This window comes from Trachurus japonicus, chromosome 16, assembly GCF_045865225.1.
Source record: "Trachurus japonicus isolate A0001 chromosome 16, Traja_1.0".
NCBI classification, from domain to species: Eukaryota; Metazoa; Chordata; class Actinopteri; order Carangiformes; family Carangidae; genus Trachurus; species Trachurus japonicus.
In genome coordinates, this window is record NC_140922.1 from 21,736,062 (window position 1) to 21,758,680 (window position 22,619).

At 41.5% G+C, this 22,619-nt stretch overlaps 1 protein-coding gene across 16 annotated transcripts in view; it reads left to right on the plus strand.

The window, feature by feature from the left end:
• The window catches only part of cobl (cordon-bleu WH2 repeat protein), a 52,874-nt gene extending 30,706 nt beyond the window's left edge, over window positions 1-22,168 (plus strand). For 8 of the 16 annotated variants that reach the window (XM_085802524.1, XM_085802529.1, XM_085802528.1 and 5 more), the window contains 10 exons: window positions 5,486-6,083; window positions 8,987-9,148; window positions 12,684-13,002; window positions 14,965-15,083; window positions 15,223-15,414; window positions 15,583-17,183; window positions 17,310-17,516; window positions 17,698-17,814; window positions 19,295-19,606; window positions 20,202-22,168. In XM_085802524.1, coding sequence (XP_085658650.1) covers window positions 5,486-6,083; window positions 8,987-9,148; window positions 12,684-13,002; window positions 14,965-15,083; window positions 15,223-15,414; window positions 15,583-17,183; window positions 17,310-17,516; window positions 17,698-17,814; window positions 19,295-19,606; window positions 20,202-20,285 — 3,711 coding nt within the window. In that variant the 3' untranslated portion in view covers window positions 20,286-22,168. The remainder of the gene's footprint in view (window positions 1-5,485; window positions 6,084-8,986; window positions 9,149-12,683; window positions 13,003-14,964; window positions 15,084-15,222; window positions 15,415-15,582; window positions 17,184-17,309; window positions 17,517-17,697; window positions 17,815-19,294; window positions 19,607-20,201) is intronic. The other 8 variants (XM_085802533.1, XM_085802538.1, XM_085802536.1 and 5 more) reach the window with 2 other exon arrangements.
• Window positions 22,169-22,619: the final 451 nt, after the last annotated feature.

Genomic DNA, 22,619 nt, shown 5'->3' on the forward strand with positions numbered 1-22,619 from the left:
CACCCTGCCATGTGGCCTATGTAGGACAGGATTTGTTTGCACTTGAAGCTGTCAAAACATCTTGTGTATGACACCAGCCAGCACAGATGGGACAAACGAATAGAACAGATCTAGGTTTGCATCAGTTTTAAATCCCCTATGGCTGCATCTGCACCTGTTTAAGGAACAGTTTCATAAAGTATTATGTATGTGTAGGTCTATAGAATCTGGATATTTTGCACTTACACAGACAATAATTGATCTGGTATGGATTTTAATTAGTAAACAATCAGAGAACATCCCTTGTTACGGCCGCTTACTTCAATCTTCTGACAAAGTAATATCCAATATACACATATTTTTTATGTTTATAATATGTTTTCTTGCCTATTTAATACGAACTATGCAGATTACAGTATATGTAAAGCACAAACCAATAAAAGCACCACACTATGTTAAAGGACCAAGACTGGTAATGGGACCCCAAAAAAGTTTGTAATCTCTAAAAATTTTAATATTCACTATATTGTAGACATATTAATCACTTTTATGACTACAACTAATACTAGTATTAATATTGATTATATTCCTTTTCACCCCTGACCCACTGCCCATGTGTACATCACTGTTGATGTGGGGTAAAGGTGAAGAAAACATAAAGTTTCAGTAGGTTAGTAGGACAAAGTAGACGACAAAGGAACTGGGTCAGCCATGTGTCTCCTTATCCTCAGCTAGCCTCTTCGCCACCCCTCCTTTTCACACACACATTGTTAAGACCTTTAACATAAAACTCCCTTCATCATACATGCACAGCCACGTATGTTCATTATAACACACACACAATAACCCTAACACACGCTAACTGTGCCCTCGCTCTGTTGAGACAGTTCAGCCGCTATTATTATCTCTGACACGTACATACATACACATATTTCTGCGCACGCACGCATGCATGCATATATGAATGTACTCATGCATGCTGACATGCACAGACACACACATATACAGTGTACACACACACACACATACTCCATTTCACATTCCACATTAGCGTTGTAATGTTGCCCTGTTACAAAGCCCCTCACCCATCAAGAGTCCTTCAAAACAACTGATGAATGGTCACGCCACCAGGTTGAAGCCTCCATGGGTGGCCCTATCTGATCAACATGCTCCAACATGGGGCCCTTCGCCTCTCAAACCATAGAGTGGAAAATTTAATGGACACACCAGACTGGTATGTCCTGGTATAGCCTAGCCATCTTTGCACTTTTGTGTAAAGACGCATTCTTTACACTAGTATTTATGCCCAGGAACACAACTTTCTCCATTGTTCTTTAATGAGCCAATACAAGAGCCAAATAAGAAAAGGAAAACTACAATTTGTTTGGCCAAAGAAACCACTTGATAGATTATAACAGCTTTGATTGGAGGGAGACTCTGGTTACCCTCTAAATTGACCAATAAATGTGATTTGTTTCATGTTCTCCATTACATTTTAGGTTCACTGTATTAATCAGCGTAGTGAAACAATAAACAAAACTACATTTTTTTGTGCTGAGCATTTGTCCTTAAGTCATAGATTTAACCAGTCTTCAGTCCAAGCACAATTAATAAGACAAAAATCACAGCAGAGCACTGAAATAACTTTGGATGGCAGCCGCAATCAAATTTTGCTTTTGCTCTTATAAGTAGAGTTTCAGTAGAAATGTAAACAAGGAAGTCAGATAATCAGATGGTGAATGTTGGCGTCACTGCATTCTTTCTTAATAAAAACAAATAGAGTTCTGGTGATTTCTTGATTATCTTTTTTTGTTGTACTATTATTGTTAAGATAAACATCTCACCAGCTGTGCATATTCACTCTGCTCATGGTAGAAAATTCAGGAGTGAGGTCAACAACACAGGGCTCTTTAGTAACATTTTCTTTCCTTTTCTTTTTTCATAAGACGTAACTAACTCAGCCAAAAGTAGCTGACTAAGGAGTGATACAGTATATATATATATACACTGGATGTTGACAATACAGAAATGCAAAAGATATATTCAATAACATTTAGAAACCATATCATTGAATAGTTGTCCACCAGAGAGAGAGAGAGAGAGAGCTTGCCAAATCAAAAATGTGCATGCTGTTTGTACATGTAACTGTGAGTTTAGTTTAGTTTATATATACTGTAGGTCATCAGACTCAATATCACTATTGGATTTTAAAAAATCAAGCAAATTATTTTATTTCATGTTATTTCTGGTTTTATGGTATTTATGTTTGTGAATCGTTATGTGAAAAATGTATTGTTTGACATCAGATTGATTTAATTTATATTTTATATTCATGTTTCTGTACATAATATGAAGCGGGCTGGCTGAAATGCAACAATGAATTTGTTATTTTGAGGCTGAAAACAAACATGTAAACGAACAATCTGACTTTTTACCGAGCATCTTCTGGCAGGCGAGTTTTTGTGAAGAAGCTGAAGAAGCTTCACTTGGCAGAGGAGCATGTTGTCCTGCTTTGCAGAGGTGACAGGGGGTGGGTCGGGTTAGATGAGCTGGAGAAAGTGAAACAACAGTGGAGTGTCTAAACCCACAGATATCCTCACCGACCATGACTAAAGCAAGTTCTGCAGGAGGGGAGTCATAGAGGGATATTAGGTGGGCCTCTCCACATTGGTTGAAAGTTCAACAGGTAGAAGAAAAGAGTCAGGTCCTGTTGCCTACCACATCAAGTCATGCTGGGTGACAATGTTGGCAGGCGGTTCAACAGCAGTCCTCAGAAGAGTGGTGCAGGGATCACAGGAGGCTGAACAGGTGGCTTCAGAAGAGCAGGTTGAATAGAAGAGTCTGGTTCTAGGTTGGCTCTAACTGCCCTGCTTCATCCAGGGTATTACTCAAGCGATTGCAGGTGGCAGTGTTGGTCAGCAGTGGTACTCAGAGGAGCGGGTGTAGGAGAAGTGATGGCTGGTTCTGGTTCAGTGTCCTCTTCCTCCTGACGAGGCTTCTTGTTCAAGTCCTCATCAGGAGACATCTGAAATGAAACATTTGACTCAGCTTTCGTGAAACCTGTGATCTTATCAGCAGGAGAAGAGGCCTGGCCTCATTCTCATCACATTCATTCAGTTCAAACTCGCAGAGCCTTAAAAATGAAAGAAAACACTGTTTCATCTTTAAAGTCCCTCTCTTCCTCATTACACACAGACTTTTGTGCACTGCACTGCACTCTCAGTGTGTTTGCACTGCTCTACCCACAGCTCAGCCAGATCTTCAGCAGTCACCTCAGATGGGAGGTAGTTTTTCTGCTTAGGCCTCAGAACTTCATCCACTAATATAAGTCTAGCAAAAATATTTGCTCACATGTCTTCTTGTATAAAAATAATTAGTACAAAAAAGTACAAAAGACACGTTTTGTAGGATCTTAGCTGGTATTTTATTTTGTTATAGACTAGTGGGTGTTACCTGAGACTTGAAGGAGCCTGTGTGCCAGCAGATCAACCTGCTCATATATGGGTGTGTGATTAAAATAAGATATTATTTACCGTATTATTCAGTCTTACCTACTATATGTATCTGAAAATGTAGACAATCAAACTTCACGGAAAAAACTCTCATTTTCTTCTGTCCGTGGAGGCTTCTGCTTGAGAAATCCTGCCTCTAGTTTGCAGCAGTACATACATAGCTTTTGAAAGCCATGTATGTATAACCACTGTGCAACCGCTGACCAGGATCATTTTCTCCGATGATGCACAGCTGTTCTCCGCTGTGTAATATGAGTTTGAAAAACTGCTTCAAATATAAAATCAGTAAACAACACACATAAACAACAGTGTATACATAATCATATTACACAGCCAGCTTAACTTAATGTATAGTGTGACCTTGGATGTGGTATAATAAGATTCTTGTCTTGGCTTCAATCTCTAACAATCTTAAGTACATGCTGTGTTCCCAGTCATGGCGCCAATAAGCCCATGAGAGCAGCACACATGTAACCCTGCAACCCTTAACAACCCCCTAATCCATACACCCAAGCTCAGTCTGACATATGAGATATACTGTTCCTTCTCATCTCGTGTGTGCGCGCTCGTTGGCATATGTGAGAGTGTGTAAGTGCTCATACGGTCACACAGAAAAGTGTGTGTGCATGTGTGTTGAGGCCACAGCTCTCTTCCTTTCATAGCAGGGCTTGGCTGCAGTCTTGTATTTCACTCTGCAGGGAACACACACACAAACATACTGGCACACATGCATGCATGCTTGCACACACACACACACATACATCCATCTTCATAGGCAAGTCAGTCATCCATTTCAGCTTCAACTTTGGCCCACATCACTGGTAAGTCTGTATTCATGTATGTATGAATGCCAGAGAGGGAGAGAAGCGGGAGACCAAGGAGGAGAAAGACAATCAGTTGGGGGGCCATTTGGTTTTCCATAGAATGCCATGCACTGAGTTCACTGAGTGCACATGTGTGAACCCAGTTAGCCTGCAGGAAGGCAAGGTGGCCTGATCTCCCTCTTGTCCTTCTGCATGATGCAACACTACATGCAGCTTCAGACATGTTCTCTGTAGAGTCTCAGAGTGAAGAGAAGTTGAACCTCTGCTGTAATCTGGGAATCTGAGCTGTTCCAACCTGTCTCTGAATTAAACAGATTCTTAGAAAGCTGCTTGAGCAGAGAGAAAGATCACTTGATTGTGAAAGTGGTGTCATTTCCCTGTTAGTTGATTTAGTTGCACATTTCTATATGGAATAATTCTCCTTAAAGTTATTATGTTTTAGTACAGCCATGCCCTGGTCACTGCTTTTAGAGAAGTTACTACATAAAGCGGTTGTGTATTATGAAACATCAACCGACAGAAAGCTGTCGAAACACCTATCCCTGCTAAACAGGTTGTCTCTTCATCATTTCATTTTTCCACTGCCTGAATAACATAAAGGTTGTGCTCTGCCAATAATAATAATGATAATAATAGTGTGTCAATTGAACGGCGTGTTCAGGAACAACATGACATGACAGAATTTTTAGATGTTGTTGTTTTGTTTGCACACACACATGGAAGAACTGACATCTGTAACAAGTGATCCGTCACTGGGCCGTCTGCGCAACCCTTGAAGTGATCCGTGATTCATCAGTACATGTAACTCAGCACGAGAGCGTAACATTTGTATAATGGTTGATTGAGAAACAATACTGTAAAAACAACACATCGATATGCACTATCAAAATAACACTGCACCACATTAACTGTTTCACTGCTGGTGGCTTGTATGTCTTTGTTGCAGGATAATTTAAAGGGAATGTTGGCACTCTGATGGATTTGAAGAGTCAGATGCCTGCCAGAACTCCACTTGATTTAATTACTCAGTAGTAAACTCTACTTTAGTTCTGGCAGACTGAATTTACAGGCTGATTTATAGGCAGACCACACACACATACGCACACACCAACACCCAAGCACAAGGTGTTCACAGTGAACTTTTCTACTGTCTCTCCCCTTTTCTATTAGATGGCTCTTGGCTCAGAAAGCCAGCAGAGGAAAAGAAAGGCTCCAGCCCCTCCTCCCACCCCGTCCTCCACCACCCCAGGCTTTGATGACACTTCAACTTCTCCCTCTCCCAGTCCTGATATCCATGCTACTGAAACACCTACCCCAGCCATCCGCTCCAAGGTGGCGCAGGCTGTTCCAGCCCCTGCTACCATTGTGGTAATGCAAACAATAAAACCCAGCCCCTTGAAAGCAGCAGAACAACCTGCCACCCCAACCGCAAGCTCCCCAACCCCAAGCAGCAGCACCACAGACAGCTTGGCTCTCCAGGACTCCAGCTCTGAATACAGCCACAGCCTTGATGACTCAGATGCTGACCAAGACCAGGCCGGTTCCTACTGCAGCACCCTCACCAGCAGCACAGTGAGCGGCTCTGTAAAGGTCCAGGCTGCAATGAAAAGCTCCAGCAGCCGATTGGAGGAATCAGAGATGTCGAGCAGCACGGCGGCCAATCTGAGAGATCAAGAGGTGACCTCAACGAACAGCTCCAGGTCTGAGTCTGAGTCGGCCCTCAACCTGAAACTAGATGAAGTTGAGAACAACAGACACAGCGGAATGGGTAAATAACACACAGCATGCCCAGAAATCCTGCACTACACATAACAGCAAGTGATATTTGAAAATTTCAATTTCACTGCAACTAATTTTTAAAAGCGAGGTACCAGATGTTTTCATAGATTCCTCATATCATTCTTTGTTTTTATCTTTAGTATCTAAAAGTTACCTATGTGAATTCAATTTTGAGTTAACTAACTGACATGTCGGATCATCACGCCACAACAGACAAAACATTTATATTCATCAAAGAAAATGAACTTGGCTTCTGATTACTGAACTCTTGACAGTGATGGTAAACACACTCTCTGTATGTGAAAGAAGTGAGACAGTCAGAAGTTGCCTGTTTGAAATGACTGTTGAATGTCTGCCCTGGAGAACTGAGCTGTCACTCTGCAGCAACGTCTGAAACTTAAACTGTCAAGACTGACGTACATAACGTGTGTGTGCGTGCGTGCACATGCGTGTGCGTGCGTGCGTGTCCGTCATGGCTAAAATACTGGAACGAGTGGAGCTGGTTTTCATCATAGCTCATGAGACAATACAGCCCTTGTCTCTTACCAACGCTTATCAATCCCTCACGTTCTTATCTTTCTTTCTCTCTCTCTCTTTCTCCCTCTTTCTCTATCCCTCTCTTTATCTTTATCCCTCAATTATTTCTTTTTCTTGCCCCTCACACAGACCTTTCAAAGCTGGCAGATATAAAGTCAGACAGATCCATCACAGATTTAAACAGGCTCTACATGAACTTTCACTGGCCCTCCTATTGATCTTTATATAACCTAGATCTTTCTCTGTAGCAAAGTGAGATTGCAGCAGAGGGCTGTCATGTCTGACAGGGGCACAGATGAGAGAGCCGCAGACCTCAGAAAAAGGATGAGAAAGGTGAGAGTAGCAGAATGAGGTTCAGAGAAAGGAGCATGGGAAGGTTTTGGCAGAGGAATGACAGGGTAGTGAGGTAGAAACAAGGGGACTCAGGGGGGGTTAAGGAGTGGAGGATGATGGACAGGCGGATGAAAGAAAAAGAGAGGATGAAGTATGAGGAGGTTTGTGCATTAGACAGGATAGAACAGACAGAACGAGGATCATTAATAAATTTATAGACCTCGCTACTTCTCTTTTCCTCTATCCTGACACTCTGCTGACAGTGCATCACCTTCTCTCTTCTTTTTGGCTTTGACTCTCTTCCTTCCTTTGTTCGCCTAGGCATTGTGTCGGAAAGTGCTGTCTTTAAAATGTGTATTTGTACTGAAATAGTTTTATTCCCAAAGCCACATTCCCTTAAAAACATTTTTGTCCTACAGACAACCTCAACATCAACTTTTCAACTTTTCACAGACTGTAAAATGTTTTTCATTGCAGCGTGACAACTGCACATATTACTGAACAGTACATATTTGGCAGAGAATGAATAGCTGGTAAACACGTTAGGGCTAGACAGCTATACCCTGCACGCAGTGTAGGGTGGTGCCCTCATGCTTGTATAGGCAGAGGCAGAAATGTACTCAGAACATTTATTAGGTTTCTGTTGGTCTGTCATTTATATAGGTTTGATTTACTCTCCCATTTTTGTAGGTTTTATTTTTAGCCTTTCATTTTACGCAAAATTGTAATGTTTACAAACTGTAAACTGTTTGCCATGTGCTCTGGGAGCCCTGTGATAAAGATCTTCAATTCTAAATAAACAGGTGGAGCTGGAACAGGGTTATACAGGGTTTTTGACTTTTAGACTATTGCTTCTTGTAGTGTCTAATGTATTGATGACATATTCCTTATATCTTCAAATGATAAGCTGCCGTAGAAGCATTAAAGGCCATGTGTATGCCTGTGTATTCATGGGTGTATGTATGCTACTGCATGTTGGGCACATTTTGTCAGTGTTTGCATCAGTCTGAAGTCAAGGGTTTAGGTTGGTTGAAAACAGAACAGGGAACAACAAAGCACCAAAGCAAATATGTCACTGCACCTTCATGTTGAAGTGATAACACTGTAATATCACTGTTAAAGTACCAGTGCAACTCTGTGCAGTGTAATTACTAAATACAGAAGGAGGATTCAACCATTTCGCCGTGTGTGTGTGTGTGCATGTGCTCCAGAGGCTGTCAGTGTCGTGATGGTGTAGTTAATCATCTCAGCTCTGCCTGCTGTTCCAGTTCCCTCCCGTTGTCGTCAACAGAATAAACAGATAAAGTAGCACATCGACAGCACCTGCTGACTAAGATGCAGCCCACTGATGCATCACAGGCCTTAGAGGGAAATTTCAGTGGCTGTATTTCAGCAGGGCTCTTTTACAGTAATTGTGTTTTTGCAACTACATCCCAATATGTCATCCAGATTGATTTTGTCCCATTTGTCAGTCCATACTTATGTCAGCATCACCTGTCTCCTGTGCTTTATGTATCATGCTCTGCACATATTACACATTGGCAGCTAAGAAATAAAACAACACTTCCACGCCCTGCATTTTTACACTCCTGGGAATTTTACTACACACAGGATTTATGTAAACTGGATGGTAGCTGCTAACGGGTTGTTTTCTACTACAAGTAGACTGGGAAAATCCGTCCACCAATAGTAAAAACCTACAAATGAGTGTACTGTTAACACTTAAAAGTCATAACCCCCACCAGGCGAAGAATGGAACGCTGCCCACAGAAACTCAAACTTCATCAGAAAATCCAAGGATAAATAAGTGTAGCGCAAAAACACAGCAGAGCCAGAGGGTTACCGTAAATAAATAAAGAATAGAATAGAAGAGTAGAATAAATAAAAGACAAAGATCTTGATGTTTGCACAATGTTCTCTCCGCAGCTTTCAGTTTGATAAGAAGTTTGCATGTGAGCTGTTTGTGTCACGTTCCCCATGACCATCTGTGCCTGCCCTGCCTGCATGTTGTCCCTCCTCTAGGAGCCACTGATCAACCAGCACCACCCAAACCTCGTCGTTCCCCGGCTCAGGAAACACCACGGCTTTGCCTTCCCCCAACTTCACCCACTTCTCCCCCGCACACCCCTCCCACTGAGCTCACAGAAAGTGACTCCCCAGAGATGGAGGAAGCAGCTCCCCAGTGTAGGTTCCAGATGGACCACGTCTCCCTTTCCTCCACTCTTGTTCTTTTCTTTTTCTTCCCTAGAAGCTGCTCTCCTGGTTCTCTGCCTCTCACTTGATTCGTCTAAATCAGAGTTTGTATTTTTGCAACTATCCTGAATTGCCAAACCTGTGTGTGTGTGTATGTGAATACTGCTCCCTGTCCTCACATGTTATCCATCTCTCAATCAGTGAGTCGTGCAGCTGAGTTGTTAAGTGATACTGGGCCCATGTGAGGTCAAGGTGCTTCATATCTATAAATGTCAACCTGTAAGCCCTGTTATTTCTTCTGGGCCCAGGGGTCAGGGCTGGGGTCAACACCAATCAACCGAAGTGCCTTTTATGTTTCATCTATACAGTAGATGGGAGTATATTAGATGTATAATGAAAGAGATGCTGAACCGTATGCAAGCCACTGTCTGTCTCACTACTGTTTGTTGAACTCAGTGTCTTTGTTTATCCCTAGGTTTTTCTCTGGATGCTGATTTCATCTCCTTTGCCAGTAATGCAGGGTCTACCCATGTCAAATCACATCTTTCCTTTTCTTTTCTCCCCACCCCGTACCCTCTTTTGTAGTGTACTGCTGTGGGCCTGTGCGACTGCGCTCCAAACACTCCTGAAGTCTCTCTCTGGCTCGAGCCTTCCTTTGTTTGCCAATCCTTCAGTTCCTGTTGCCTCTTCCTCTTCACCCTTCTCCTTTCTGCTGGACATCCCTCTGACATTCACCATCCTATACTGTCATTCTTTCAAGAACTTTCTACTGTTTCTGTCCTCTTGTGTTGCTTGTTACAAACACAGTTCTATCATGATTTTAATTGTCTCATTGTGGCTTGCTTTTACTTGGTGTCATTTGCAGAAGCTGCTTTGCAGCAACTTCACTGCATCTGTCCCTTTGACAGTTTTGATTTGATCCTGTTGGGGACAGAATATGCCTTAAATGAAGGCAAGTCACTCTCTTCAATGATCTTAAAACAGTCCTGGTTTGTGTTTGTTTTCTTCTTTTTTTCTACAAATGTATGTATATATTATTTTGGTGGTATTGCTTTTCAGCTTTATGTTGGTTGGCATTAATTATGCATGAGATCAGGGCTGAGTTAAAAGTGGACACGCAGAATGTGGTCAGAGGCCTATACATTGACAGATGAGCTAAGCCCTGGACGTATCAGTTACAATGTGATTGATGAGTGACATGTTGGAATGAGGTTATTAGGTGAGGCCATGCAGTATCTATCAGCCAATATTTTGGTGATGTGATATCTGCAGATCAATAGTAGGACAGCGTACGTTTCTCTTTTTGTGCCTGGTGTTGGGGATCAGTTTAGAAACACGAGACCTGAATGCATGCTGCCTTCAGCAATTATATGGAAAGAGTGATCTATCAATGACATGTTGCTTTTAGGTGCTAGTGGCTCATGTATTTTAAAGACACACATTTAAAACAAAAGGCCTGCCCCCATTGAAACTTGTAATAGTCTACACTGAAATTAGGAAGACTCTCACTGATTGGTTTGTGACAGCTTATAGTACTTGCAGGAATGCTTTACAGATTGTTTTTGAAATGATGAGTAGAGATATAAAATGACCTTTCTGTAGTTATATGCTATGTGAAAACTGTTTGCTCTAAATGTTTTGAATTCAGAGCAACACTAAATTTTTCTTTTTTTCTTTTTTTTTCATCATGCTGAAAATGTGCAAGTAACATGCATGGCCTTAAGGGTAAACTACTTAATAAGAAAATGATAAGTTCTTAAAAAGATTTTATTTTTGAATGGTGAACATATTGAAGAAATGGATCCCTTGTTTTTATCACATGACTTCCAAACTGTTGCAGCTATTGTGGTACAACACAATCAAATGTTTTATGGAAGTAGCATTTTACATTTTTTTTTTTGCAACAAGGACCATGGCAATGTACCAGGCAGATCAGAGTTACAAGATAATTCAATTGAAATAATGATTTTTTTAAAATCTAAAATATAATTCATCCTGAGTCACTGTGTTATGGTGCAAATGTGTAGCCTAGTGAGTGTGTGTATGTGTGTGTGTGTACACCTGTGGACTTGTGTATATGAACAACCACTTATCTGTGTTGTGATTGAAGGTCAGAGTATTTGTTTGAAAGATTTTTTTTGTAATTAAACAGTTGAAGACTGAATTAAGATCAAAGGTATTTTGTTTTTGGATTATGCATGGGTTGGTGCATGGATAGATATTGATAAGTAACATGTCACTGCATCGATTTGCATGGGAATGCAGACACTGTATTATTTGGCTCTAACAGAGAAGTGTGCCTAAGGTCAAAATGAGTTGGGGGTTTGAGAACTAATGTGTGTATATTTACTTGTGTGTTTGTAATGGAAGCATACAGCACTTGTGTAAACACATGAGAGCATTACAGTGAGTGTGTATACATGCACTTGTCTGTGTGTGTGTGTGCGTGTGTGGACTGTGGCTGTAGTTGGCATGACTAAGCTGTTGCTGGGAAGGCGCTGGGAGGACAGCCCTGTGAGTCATCACCACATCTCCTGGAACTGACTGTTCTCTCCACACCATTAGGACCAGGTCCAAAACTGACAGGCCTAGTGCACACACACACACACACACTTAGGAAGACATATTGGAGCACAATGTGTGCCCAATGCACGCTCTCACACACACACACACACCTGGTATCACTAACAAGGTCACTCTCTGTTAAACTCATTTTAAAGAATCCCCTGTTGAGTTCCCAGGGCTGTGCATGCTGGCCAGGCTGCTGAAAAAAAATGGTGCATTGATTTTTATTCTCTTGGCCGAGAGTTCAATGAGATCAGTGACAGACTAAATAACTTCTCCAAAAGCCGCGGCAGTGACCAGAGCATGACTGTACCAAAGAGATGAGAGGGTATGAAGCAATGCTGTCTCTCAGTGGTATCTAAAACAGTACTGTAAAAATCTAATTAAAAGGGTTTGTTTACAGTAAGTCCACCCACACATCATTAAAGCTGTTTTATCAAGCCACAGGTGGTTGTGCTCTGGGCTTGTGTTTGTATATTTGGCTTGTGTTTTCTGGTTTGTGTGTGTGTGGTGTCAGAATGAATGTTGAAACTAACGTAAATGCTTCCTCTGTTTTTTCCCTCTTTTCTTACTTCTCATTTTCGATCTGCACCCTGTGCTTCTTTTCAAGCAAGTGGCCTCTTGATTTGTTGTGTTGGTTTTCTCAGTTTTAATCTTCCTAGGTGTCAAGAAGTTGGATTTGAGAAATATAAAATGAGGCCTAAGTATTTCTTCTTGTGTTTTTTAATGTACTGCACGCCATGAGTAAAAAAAAAACAGAGGCTTCTTTCGATGTTTAATTCTTTATGTAATGTTCTGTCCCGAAGCAAAGTCTTTTCTCAGTCTTTTGTTTTCACTAAACAGCCTTTTACAGTATGTGATTGTTGAAATCGATTGTTACTAAAAGCTACTCACAGCGTTAAAGGACACTGATAGATAACACCCAACACTGATGCTGAGATCTTCCTCTATCCTCTACCAGCCTGGCTCCACTCCATGCAGAGCTCTGCAGCCAGGGGCCAGAAACCAGAAACTGAAACACCCGAGGAGGAAACTCTGTCCCTGGGCAGCAATGGCAGCAGCAGCCTGCCTGACCAGGGTTATGCCGCTTCGGAGGGCATGGCAGACGGCGATGACTCGGGCATGATCAGCTCTCCGTCTGACACGCAGCCCACATCTCCAGAGGGGAGTGTGTCTTTGGATGGAAGTAGCAGAGGTGGAGGAAAGAAACTGCTTGGACCAGTACGGGACAATTCCAGTGACAGTGATGAGGGATGTGCCACCTGGGGATCAAGTCACAGGTAGAGACACAGTCATACATACAAAGCTGAGATAGAGGGCACATTGATGAAGGGTGGTTGTGTGCCAAAAACAAGAAGAAAAGCAAATAAAGTCAAGGACTGTTTAAACTTATAATCCATGATTTAATTGACCAACAAGATAATTAAGGCCTCATTCAGTACAGTTTTAGGTGGTGTGTTAAAGGGATAGTTCAACATTTGGCAAATTGGCCCATTGCCATAATCCCTATAGTTTTAGGAGTAGGTTCGTTACCTTTAATTGTCAGTGCAAGCTATTTTTAGAACGGCCGAGCCAAGCTGCGAGCTGCTCAGAGCTACGCTATGGAGGCTATTGGGATTTTTTGGTTTCCAACATCAAACTCATCAAATACACAATCCAACAACTCCAAACGCTCTTGTGGGCAAGTTGTGACCTGCACATTCACCAGGCTATGAGATAATAACGGAACGTTACGAGACAGAGTTGTTAAAAAGGTAAAACCATGCAAAACCGTTGATGCATTTTTCCGCAAGCAGTCTCTGCATTTACCCCAAAAACAACTCCGTCTTGTAACGTTCCGTTATTATTTCATAGCGTGGTGAATGTGCAGGTCACAACTTGTCCATGAGAGCGTTTTGGAGTTGTTGGATTGTGTATTTGATGACTTTGATGAGGGAAACCAAGAAATCTCATTAGCCTCCGTAGCGTAGCTCTGAGTAGCTCGCAGCTCGGCTTGGCCGTTCTAAAAACAGCTTGCACCAACAATTGATAAGATAACGAACCTACACGTAAAACTATAGGGATTATGGCAATGAGCCAATTTGCCAAAATGTTGAACTATCCCTTTAATGCATGGCTGTTTTGGCCATGAGAAAAGTCAGTCATCTGTCTGGGATAATGCATGTGCCATTCACTTTGCCGTCGACTTGGGGCTGGCCAAACCACAGATAACTAAAACCTGTTTTTAAATCTTCAGCCGGATTCTTGCTTTTGGCAATCAAGCTTAGTTTTACACCTGATTTTCCCCTGAAGAGTCAGCCATCACTGTTTTAAGCAAAATTTCAAAGTCTCCACAGTTTTCAACTTTGCTAGCAGTAATACCCAAGAGCAGTTCCCACCATGTGTTATATTTGAGTTGTGGCCAAAGCTGGCACCCTTGACTTTTAGTGCTGATCTTTCATAGTTATGGTTCTAGGCCCTTATTCAAAGGCCTTCGTGGAAAATGAATACTGCCCCAGATCACTTTTGCCTTTTAAGTTGTTGTGAAATGTGTATGGTAATGTGCCCAGACCAAGGATCCTGGATCGATGCTCTCACTGAGAGAAACTTTATGAATCCGGGGTCTGGCCTGTTGCTGCTGGCTCCTCAGTATTCCAGGAAAGCACTATAACCTTGTTTTCTCAGAATCGTTGAGGAAAAGAGCGGCAGTCCAAGTCTCTTAGAAGACAAATTCTGTTTGGTTTGGCCTCCTTGTTGCAATTTGTTATGGCTAATACGCCACTAACTCATGAGAATGCTCCACTGAACCCTTGAAGAGAGTGAAGGAAGTTTGAACTGTGGTAATAATATCTTTACTGCTGCATGTTTCAAAGCCAGCAGGCTCCAATAAAAATAAAATTCGGCTTTGAACAAGCACAAAATATTTAAAACTCACACCCTTCTTTTCTTTTTTTTATTTCTCCTACTACTGAACTGCATTTACCCTTTTGGTTTCTGAGGCAGATTAGTAACGGGAAGGGTGCTGGATGTAACACCAGCATCAAATAAGCGATTCATAACAGCTGTTTGGTTGTAGCTCTGTGACTGTTAATAAGGATCATGGAGTCACACAGAATGCTGTATTATGGCTGCCCCTATGTGCTGATCTGTTTTTTGAATGTACCCATGATATGGGACTTGTTAGGTTATGCGTTTGTATGTGTTTTTACACGTATATATTTGCAGATGTCTTTTTGACACATGTTTGTGTGCACCATCCTCAGGCACAATGACATCAGCTCAAAGGCAAAGTCAGACAGGTTCAAAGACAGCTATGAAGATGATCCAGAGCTCACAGCGCAGCTCCATCAGACTCTGACAGATTTTGAAACCAACCTTGCAGGTAAGGGAGGCATACCATAGATCACAGCCCATTTATGATCTTGAACTGTCATGAGGTCATTAAAATGTGTGTCTGCATTTAGAGACTGTTCCAAATGCAATTTACAAATCCATATAAAAATGTTTTTTTCTTTTTACAGCCCACATTGATATTGTCTCAGTGAAGGAGTCTCCTTATACCATGTCCACAGACAGTAATGATGTGCCAGTGTCTGTAGTGGACATGGATGTGCCAGTCACAGCCATAGATGAAGTGCTGGAGGAATATGAACTCAACATTGTTGAAAATGAAGCAAAGTCACTTACGAGGACTGAGTCAGCTGGCAACAAAGGTAAGAAGAACAAAAGAAACAACAAAGGCTGAAAGTTGATATTTCTCTTGACATTGTGTGCCCTTAATTCCTCTAATGTATGCCTTGTTTTATTCCTTATCACAGCACGGGTAAAATCCTGTCATATCCTTTATTTGGTATATTGACTTTTTCTCTTTCTTATCACAGATCCAGATTTTTGTTACCAGTCCAGCGCCAAGCCACAGAACAAAAACAACAATGCTTGTACAGCTGCTGACAGTAATAAAAGGAGCAGTGCAAATTCAAAGCAGCCATCTCAATCTGAGCAGCCCAAGGAGTCACTGAAGAACAAGTCTATAGGTGATGAAAAGAAAGAAAATATAACAGAGACAAAAGTTAAAGAGATGAGTGTCACTCACACCAAGAGTGGTAAAGAGGAAAAGCAAAGAACAACATCAGCAGTCAAATCTAATGTCGACATGCAGAAACAGGGCAAAAGCACTGAGATCAAATCTGCTCCTGTCAAAAATAACACTGAGTCTTTTCAAGAAAAGAAACCTGTTCTACCAGCAACCACTCAGAGATCACTGTCTACAGAAAAGGCTGAAGAAGTGCGCAGAGTTACCCAAAATAACTCCAGCTCCAGTACTTCCCCCAGTAAGATCACTCGCAACCCCACATCACGCTTCGGCATGAAAACGTTCACTGTGGTTCCTTCGAAACCTTCTGTCATACATGCTGCTCCGGGAGATCCAGCGGTCCGATTAACCCAAGGCGCCATTAAGATTGATGATCAGGGAAACATGGTGACAAATGGTATCACCCAGAACAAAGTTAGTGGTTCGTCAGAGTCGGAGAGTAATTGCAGCGAAGAGTCTCCTCTTCATGGAAGAGCCAAATTGTTTTGGAGCTCGAATGAGAGACAAGAAAGTCCTGTGCACCAAAGCAAAGGTCAGGTTAGTAAGAAGGAGGACATGGATGCTACGAGAAAAACTCCCAGTCCAGTTTCAGAAACTACACTGAAGACCAGTAACGCTGAGTACCTGAGGACAACGCAGAGCACTCAGTTAAAACCTGTTGAAAAAGCCCAGCCTAAAGAGACAGTTAAAGAAGACACTAAGGAACCAGTGAAAGACATCTATGTTGCAAAGGAGAAGCGGGTAGAGGTAGAGAGCAAGATTTCAGTGTCGAAAAACACTCACCAGCCAAGCAATAAACCTGCCCTTTCCCCTCCACTGCTTCCAGACCTAAATAAAGACCTGTCCTTCCTCAAACCATCCCGGCGAACCTCAAGCCAATACGTGGCATCTGCCATCACTAAACATGCCCCGAAGTCCTCGGATAAACCCAACTTCATCCCTAACGTCTCTGACTCATCTGCCTCTGTGAAAACACATACGATCAACTTCCAGAGATCAGGTCGGTCCATTCAAGTGAATCCACACTCATCTTCGCAGTCATCCTTCTCGGATAATAAGGAGAATGACTCCAAACCCAGCCCTCTTGGTCCCAAGAGGTTAATGAGCTACCAAGAATATGTGTCAGATAGCCAGAGAGATTCTGGGGAAGCAAGACCAGACAGTGTTGGATCCACCAAAGCACGCTCTTACAGGCTGCAGACACAAACAGCCAAGAATAACCACATTCAGTCTAATGGCCCTGCCCAGATAAATGTGACTGCCAGCAATGACAGAGATGATATTAAACAGACTTGGCCCAGAGGCACTAACCCTGCTCAAAGCTGTCCTCCACACTCATCTGCCAAACCACCCACAGCCCCAAAGCCAATATCCCAAGGCCAGACAAGTGTAAGTAAAACCTGGATTATAAAAATTGCATGTTTTGACTCTCATGAAAAATAAATACTTTAAGAGTTTTAGTAAAATTGCTCCTGTATATTATTGTGTACTCAATATTTCACATCTTGTCTTCAGAACACAAGCGACATGACAAAGGCAGCCACTCATCAAACACCTGATGCAACATCACACAGTGACAATGCACCACAGCCAGTGACAGTGTTTGGGCCAGTTAAAAAGTTCAAACCTGTGATCTGTAAATCTGTGGAGAAAGAGACATCTCTGCACAGCAGCCTGATGGCGGCAATCCAGACAGGTGGAGGCAAAGACAGGCTCAAAAAGGTGAGACACAGATCAGGATGATACAATGGATGGATGGATAGATGGATGACTAGATAGATGGATTGTGATAGTGATAAAACATACACTATATTCTTGTTTTGATAAATATTTTGTTTGCTGCAGGTTGTTGGGGAAACAAGAAAGGGATTTTGATTTGTCTCCTTTTCTTCCTCATTATTAGATATCCACTTCTGGTCCCAGTAACTTGAAGAAAGTGTCTTGTGTTGAGGTGCAGGATGAGAGGTCTGCTCTTTTGGCTGCTATCAGAGCCCAAAGCAACTTCACCAGGCTGAGGAAGGTAAAACACTTATCTTAGCTATTTGTGTAACATCATTTTTACTGTGTGTACATCAAGGGGGGTGGGAGGGAAATAAATGTGTAAGGCTTAATGAATATATTCGTGTTTATTGTCAACATTATTTTTTACATTTTTTGCTTTACATGGCATCATAACAACATCCTCTGTCCTTAGACCCTCACATCTACTGAGGAAAAACTCCATAGAAAACCCTTTTAACAGGGAAAAATTGGAGGAGGGATCCCTCACCCAGGACGGGCAGACATGCAATAAATGTTGTATACAGCCATGAAAACAGTTTTATAGCAAGAGTTGACGAAGGCGGCTTCTGGTGGGAGAAAAGGCAGGGAGAGCAGGCCAACGGGGGGACTGGATGGTAGACTGGTTCATGGGAAGGGAGGGCAGGTCGGTTTAACAGAATTGGTGCAGAGAGATGGAGCTCCGGTGGATCTGTGGAAACACAGACAGAGTGCGAGACACCAAGGCCAAACTACAAAGTGCAACAGATAAAGATAATGACAGTTCAAAATGTGCGAGAGGAGAGGAGAGATGGACAGATGCATTGGACCAGTTTCTCAGCATCACTCTGAGAGACAGTATTCCTAATCTTGGCTATTCACTGCGTAAGTGAAAGAAGGCAGTCCGAGTCACATGTTTTTTGTGGGAGCTGAAGGAAAGGTCCTGGTCAAAAATGACATAAACATATCAACATAAACAATATACCAACCAAACACAAGTCAACATTGTCTTTCTGGGCCTGTTGCTGTGCTCAGTGTGGATGATGGTTTATTGTCACAGAGCTGACAGTGTGACTGTTCCCTCTTTAGTCTTGTTACACTTTGAAGATAACAAACAAGTGGACTTATAGCAAGTGCATGGCATGAGGAGAATGTCAAAGGAAATGTGAATGTCTCCCTCATCACTTTGTTTTGTTTAGCCAGTCAGCCGTCCACAAAATCATGCACGAACTAAGTTATGCAAGCACGGTTGTCTATTTCCATTCCTCTGTGTGGACTGTGAGTTGTGGTTTACTGTCACATAAGGACCCATGTGGAATGAAAGGGGGCAGGAAACGCGCTGCTGTAGCTGAAACATCTGCGGTTCTATTCTGGAGGTTCCTTACCAGAAGTGGAATCTCTGGAATGCTGCATGACTAAATTAGTTTTAAAAAATGTTGTGCTTCTCAAAAAAAAAAAAGTGGATAAATAACTAGAAACTATACACACTATGATGGAATTGCAAAATAGATAATATCAAATCACATAAATGTGAATGTGTATAAACAAGATTAGAACAGAAGATTATTTGTTTGAACAAAGTATCTCTATGTGCCAGCCAGAGGCTGATGTTGTGTGCCTGTGTGTAAGGTCAGTGTGAGTGTGAGCTCAGTCACACATTCTGTATGTGAGAGCAGCAGGCTTTTTGCCTGTGTTTATGTGTCTAGAGTTACCATTGTGTCTCGCCCCTTTGTGTGTTGCAGACTAAATCTGAGGCTGCGGATGAGCTTGAGAAGTTCAAGAAGGTGGCCTCTGTGGAGGAGAAAAGTACAAGCGCCCCCTCCTCAGCCTCTCCTCCTCCAGTGACTTCCACTTCACCCCCTGTCTTTACCCCACCACCACCACCACCCATGGCTGCACCTCCACCTCCTCCCCCTCCCCCTGTCTTGCCTCAGGGTAAGCCTAGCACTGTGGCGCATCCACCAAGTGCTCACGCCCCCCTGAACGCTGCCTTGGCCAGAGAGGCTATGCTGGAGGCCATTCGCTCTGGATCAGCAGCTGATAGGCTTAAAAAGGTACAAATACAGAAAAATACAGCATCTGATTATCTTATTGCTCACAACATCATAAATGCATCAACATTTTGCATTAGCACAGAATGTCATATATGTCTTTTTAACTTTGTTTTACTTGGTGTTGGTGCTTAAAACGGCATCATTTCACTCAGAGAGATAAAAGCCATCAAAGAAGGGAGGGAGGGAGGGAACTAAAGGGTGGGAGACAGACATGAAAATAAGCAGAGATGGAACAGATAGAGGCAATGAAGCCAGAGGGAGAAACAGAAAAATATATGATCCAGTGTCCTCTTTTTTCTCACATCTTTGGTCTGGGTTCTCACCATCTTGGCAGAACGAAGCTGCTTGTATGAACATTTGCATAATTTGAAATAATGTTAGAATGAATTCAATGAAAATGAACATTTTCAGGAAATTGTTGAGCCCATCTCATTCAGATCTGCAGAGGTAGAAAATTCACCAATAAGTTTAGACATTTCTTTTTCTTTTCTTTTTTTTTGTAGGCAGACAGTCAGGCTCCACACAACCTCAAAATCCTGGTATTTTCTATAAGTGGAGAAATACAAACATGATGTGTTGTGTTTCTTTTGACCAGGTTGCTGTGCCCACAAAGACAATTCAAGTCAATGGGAGACTGGGAACCATCCAAGCAGCCTCCTCAGCCCTCCCCCAGCAATAAGAGGGGAGCCCACATCACCACAACCAGGAATGATTGATCAAATTCCATTTTGTTTTTGTTTTTTTGCTTTTTGCCATTGTACTTTTTCAGCAGCTGCTTGGAAAACTGGATTTATTCATATTTTGAGTGATTATTATTTGAACTTCACATATCTCACTACTGGCTTAGGCTTAAACTAATGCAGTTTTTAAGGAACAGCAAGGCAGGGAGACTGTTATTATCACTTCTACTATTTACAAAAAACATTTTTTATATATATAAAAGGGGAATTATTTGAACATTTCTTGTTACTTTGTTAGTAGCCAAACACCTGCAATGTCTGTCTGACAAGATTTGATGAAAGGTGAAAGGTTTGCAGTTAATTCCATCCACAATATCAGATGTTTCAGCTCCTAACATAACAGCAGCTTGCTGGAACATGTTTGAGTTTATCTTCATAGTGTTGCTCCTAAACATATCTTGCCATCTGTACTTGAATTCAGTAGTTTTAACTGGAACATTGTAAAAATGTGTGCCAAGGAAAGCAAATTTAAATGGTTTATGCTACTTTCAGTTTTGTTTTGTTTTGTTTTGTTCTGTTTTTCTTTTTTATTTGCTTTTTCCACAATAAGTCATGGATGCCTTATACTGTTGCTCAGTGTTATGTATATGATGTTTGCTGTATAATTTCTAAAAGGAGTGCAATAAGTCTTATGATGTTTCCAGTTTGGGCAAATTCATATTTGTTCAACAAATTAAGATGATTAAAATCTTAAATACAGTAAAGAAAATGGACGAGTAGATCCATTGACAATGTTTGAAGTATATACATCTGATATATACTGTATATATATCTGGTCCATGATGCCAACTGCTACAGTTCCTGGCTGGTAAGATGGTGATGACTGACTAGTGCCTGTTAGATCATTATTATCCTGTGTAAGCTATTAACCTTCATCTCTGCTGCTGTTTATAATCTAAAGACATTGAACATTCTGGTCAGTACCTGTAGAAACCTGCATTACAGGTGCAACATAATTGACCATGCCTTTTTTATGTTTGATGTATATTATGGAGATGAACCTTTCCTTTCATTGACATTTCAATACTTTTGAAGCATCATTATTATTTAAGTATATCAATGGTGGATGCCACAATGAGCACAAAGAGATTAGTTTGTTAATGGCTATGTAACAGAAAAAGCAGTTGTAGAGAAACAGATGTTTAGGTTATTTATGGTCTTGATTGAGGCAAATGTTAGTGTGTTTCATTTTGCTCCTCTGTAGGTAACGTTTACAGTGTGGAGTAACTATGTCAGGTAGAGGGAAAGCAGACCACTTGCATGAAATGTTCTAGTCATGGATGAAGTAGGATGTCCATGTTGAATCCTTAGAATGAAGACAGATCTAGAGCATCCATTCGGGTGTATATGCTTGCTGCTGTGTATTGTGAGATAAATCTGCATAAAAAGGGAGTTGCATTTAGTTTTATAGAGATCTATTTTTAATTTATGTTCAGTTTCAAGACACAAAAAATACTTTTACTCTTGTATGGTTTATCCTGAGAGTGAAAACTTTAAGAGATTTTTCTTTCTCTAAATAGTTATTTTAACTTTGCTGGTTTCATCTTAATCATGAAACCTTCATCATGATGGTTTCATCTTTATACTTTAGCCTACAGCACACTGTAGCATTTAAGTTGAAGAAAGATCGCCGAGATAGATTTGATTTAAATCTTTGATAGAAAGGTATTCCTACGGTAGCATGATTTTTTTTATAAGCTATTGCTTTTTAAGATTTAATTGCACATTGTTTTTTTTTGTTTTTTTCAGAAGGTTTGCACAGTTATTTTTGTCTACCTAATTTTTGATTCAATAAATAATTTTGTAATCAAGAGAAAACCAACCTGCTGCTGATATTTCTTTCTTTCTTGATATTATAATGATCAAAAAGTGTTGTTTTCAAATAGTAAAATGTGGGACTGAACTGGGTGTATAATGAACTTGCTCTGGAGAGCATCACTCTGTGTCTCTGCCATTCCCAGCACTGTGGTTGTCTGTAGACTGTGGTCATCCTGCTGTCCTTATGAAATATATTGTAACCTCCCTCTCCCTGCCACACCACATGAGCTACTATTCCGGGCAGCAGTTCATCGTCCTGACTCATCACTATGTGGTGACACAGAATGACTCTCACAGAACTTGAACCTAACCTGCATTCCTGATTCCTGAAACACTGATCTCTGTGCCCCATGCTGTCCCCCCTGAAGCAACTGAGTGATGCAAAAAATCCCTTTTAGTTGAAAAATCATACATATAGAAATACACATTACAGGTGCACAGACAGGGAAATCAAT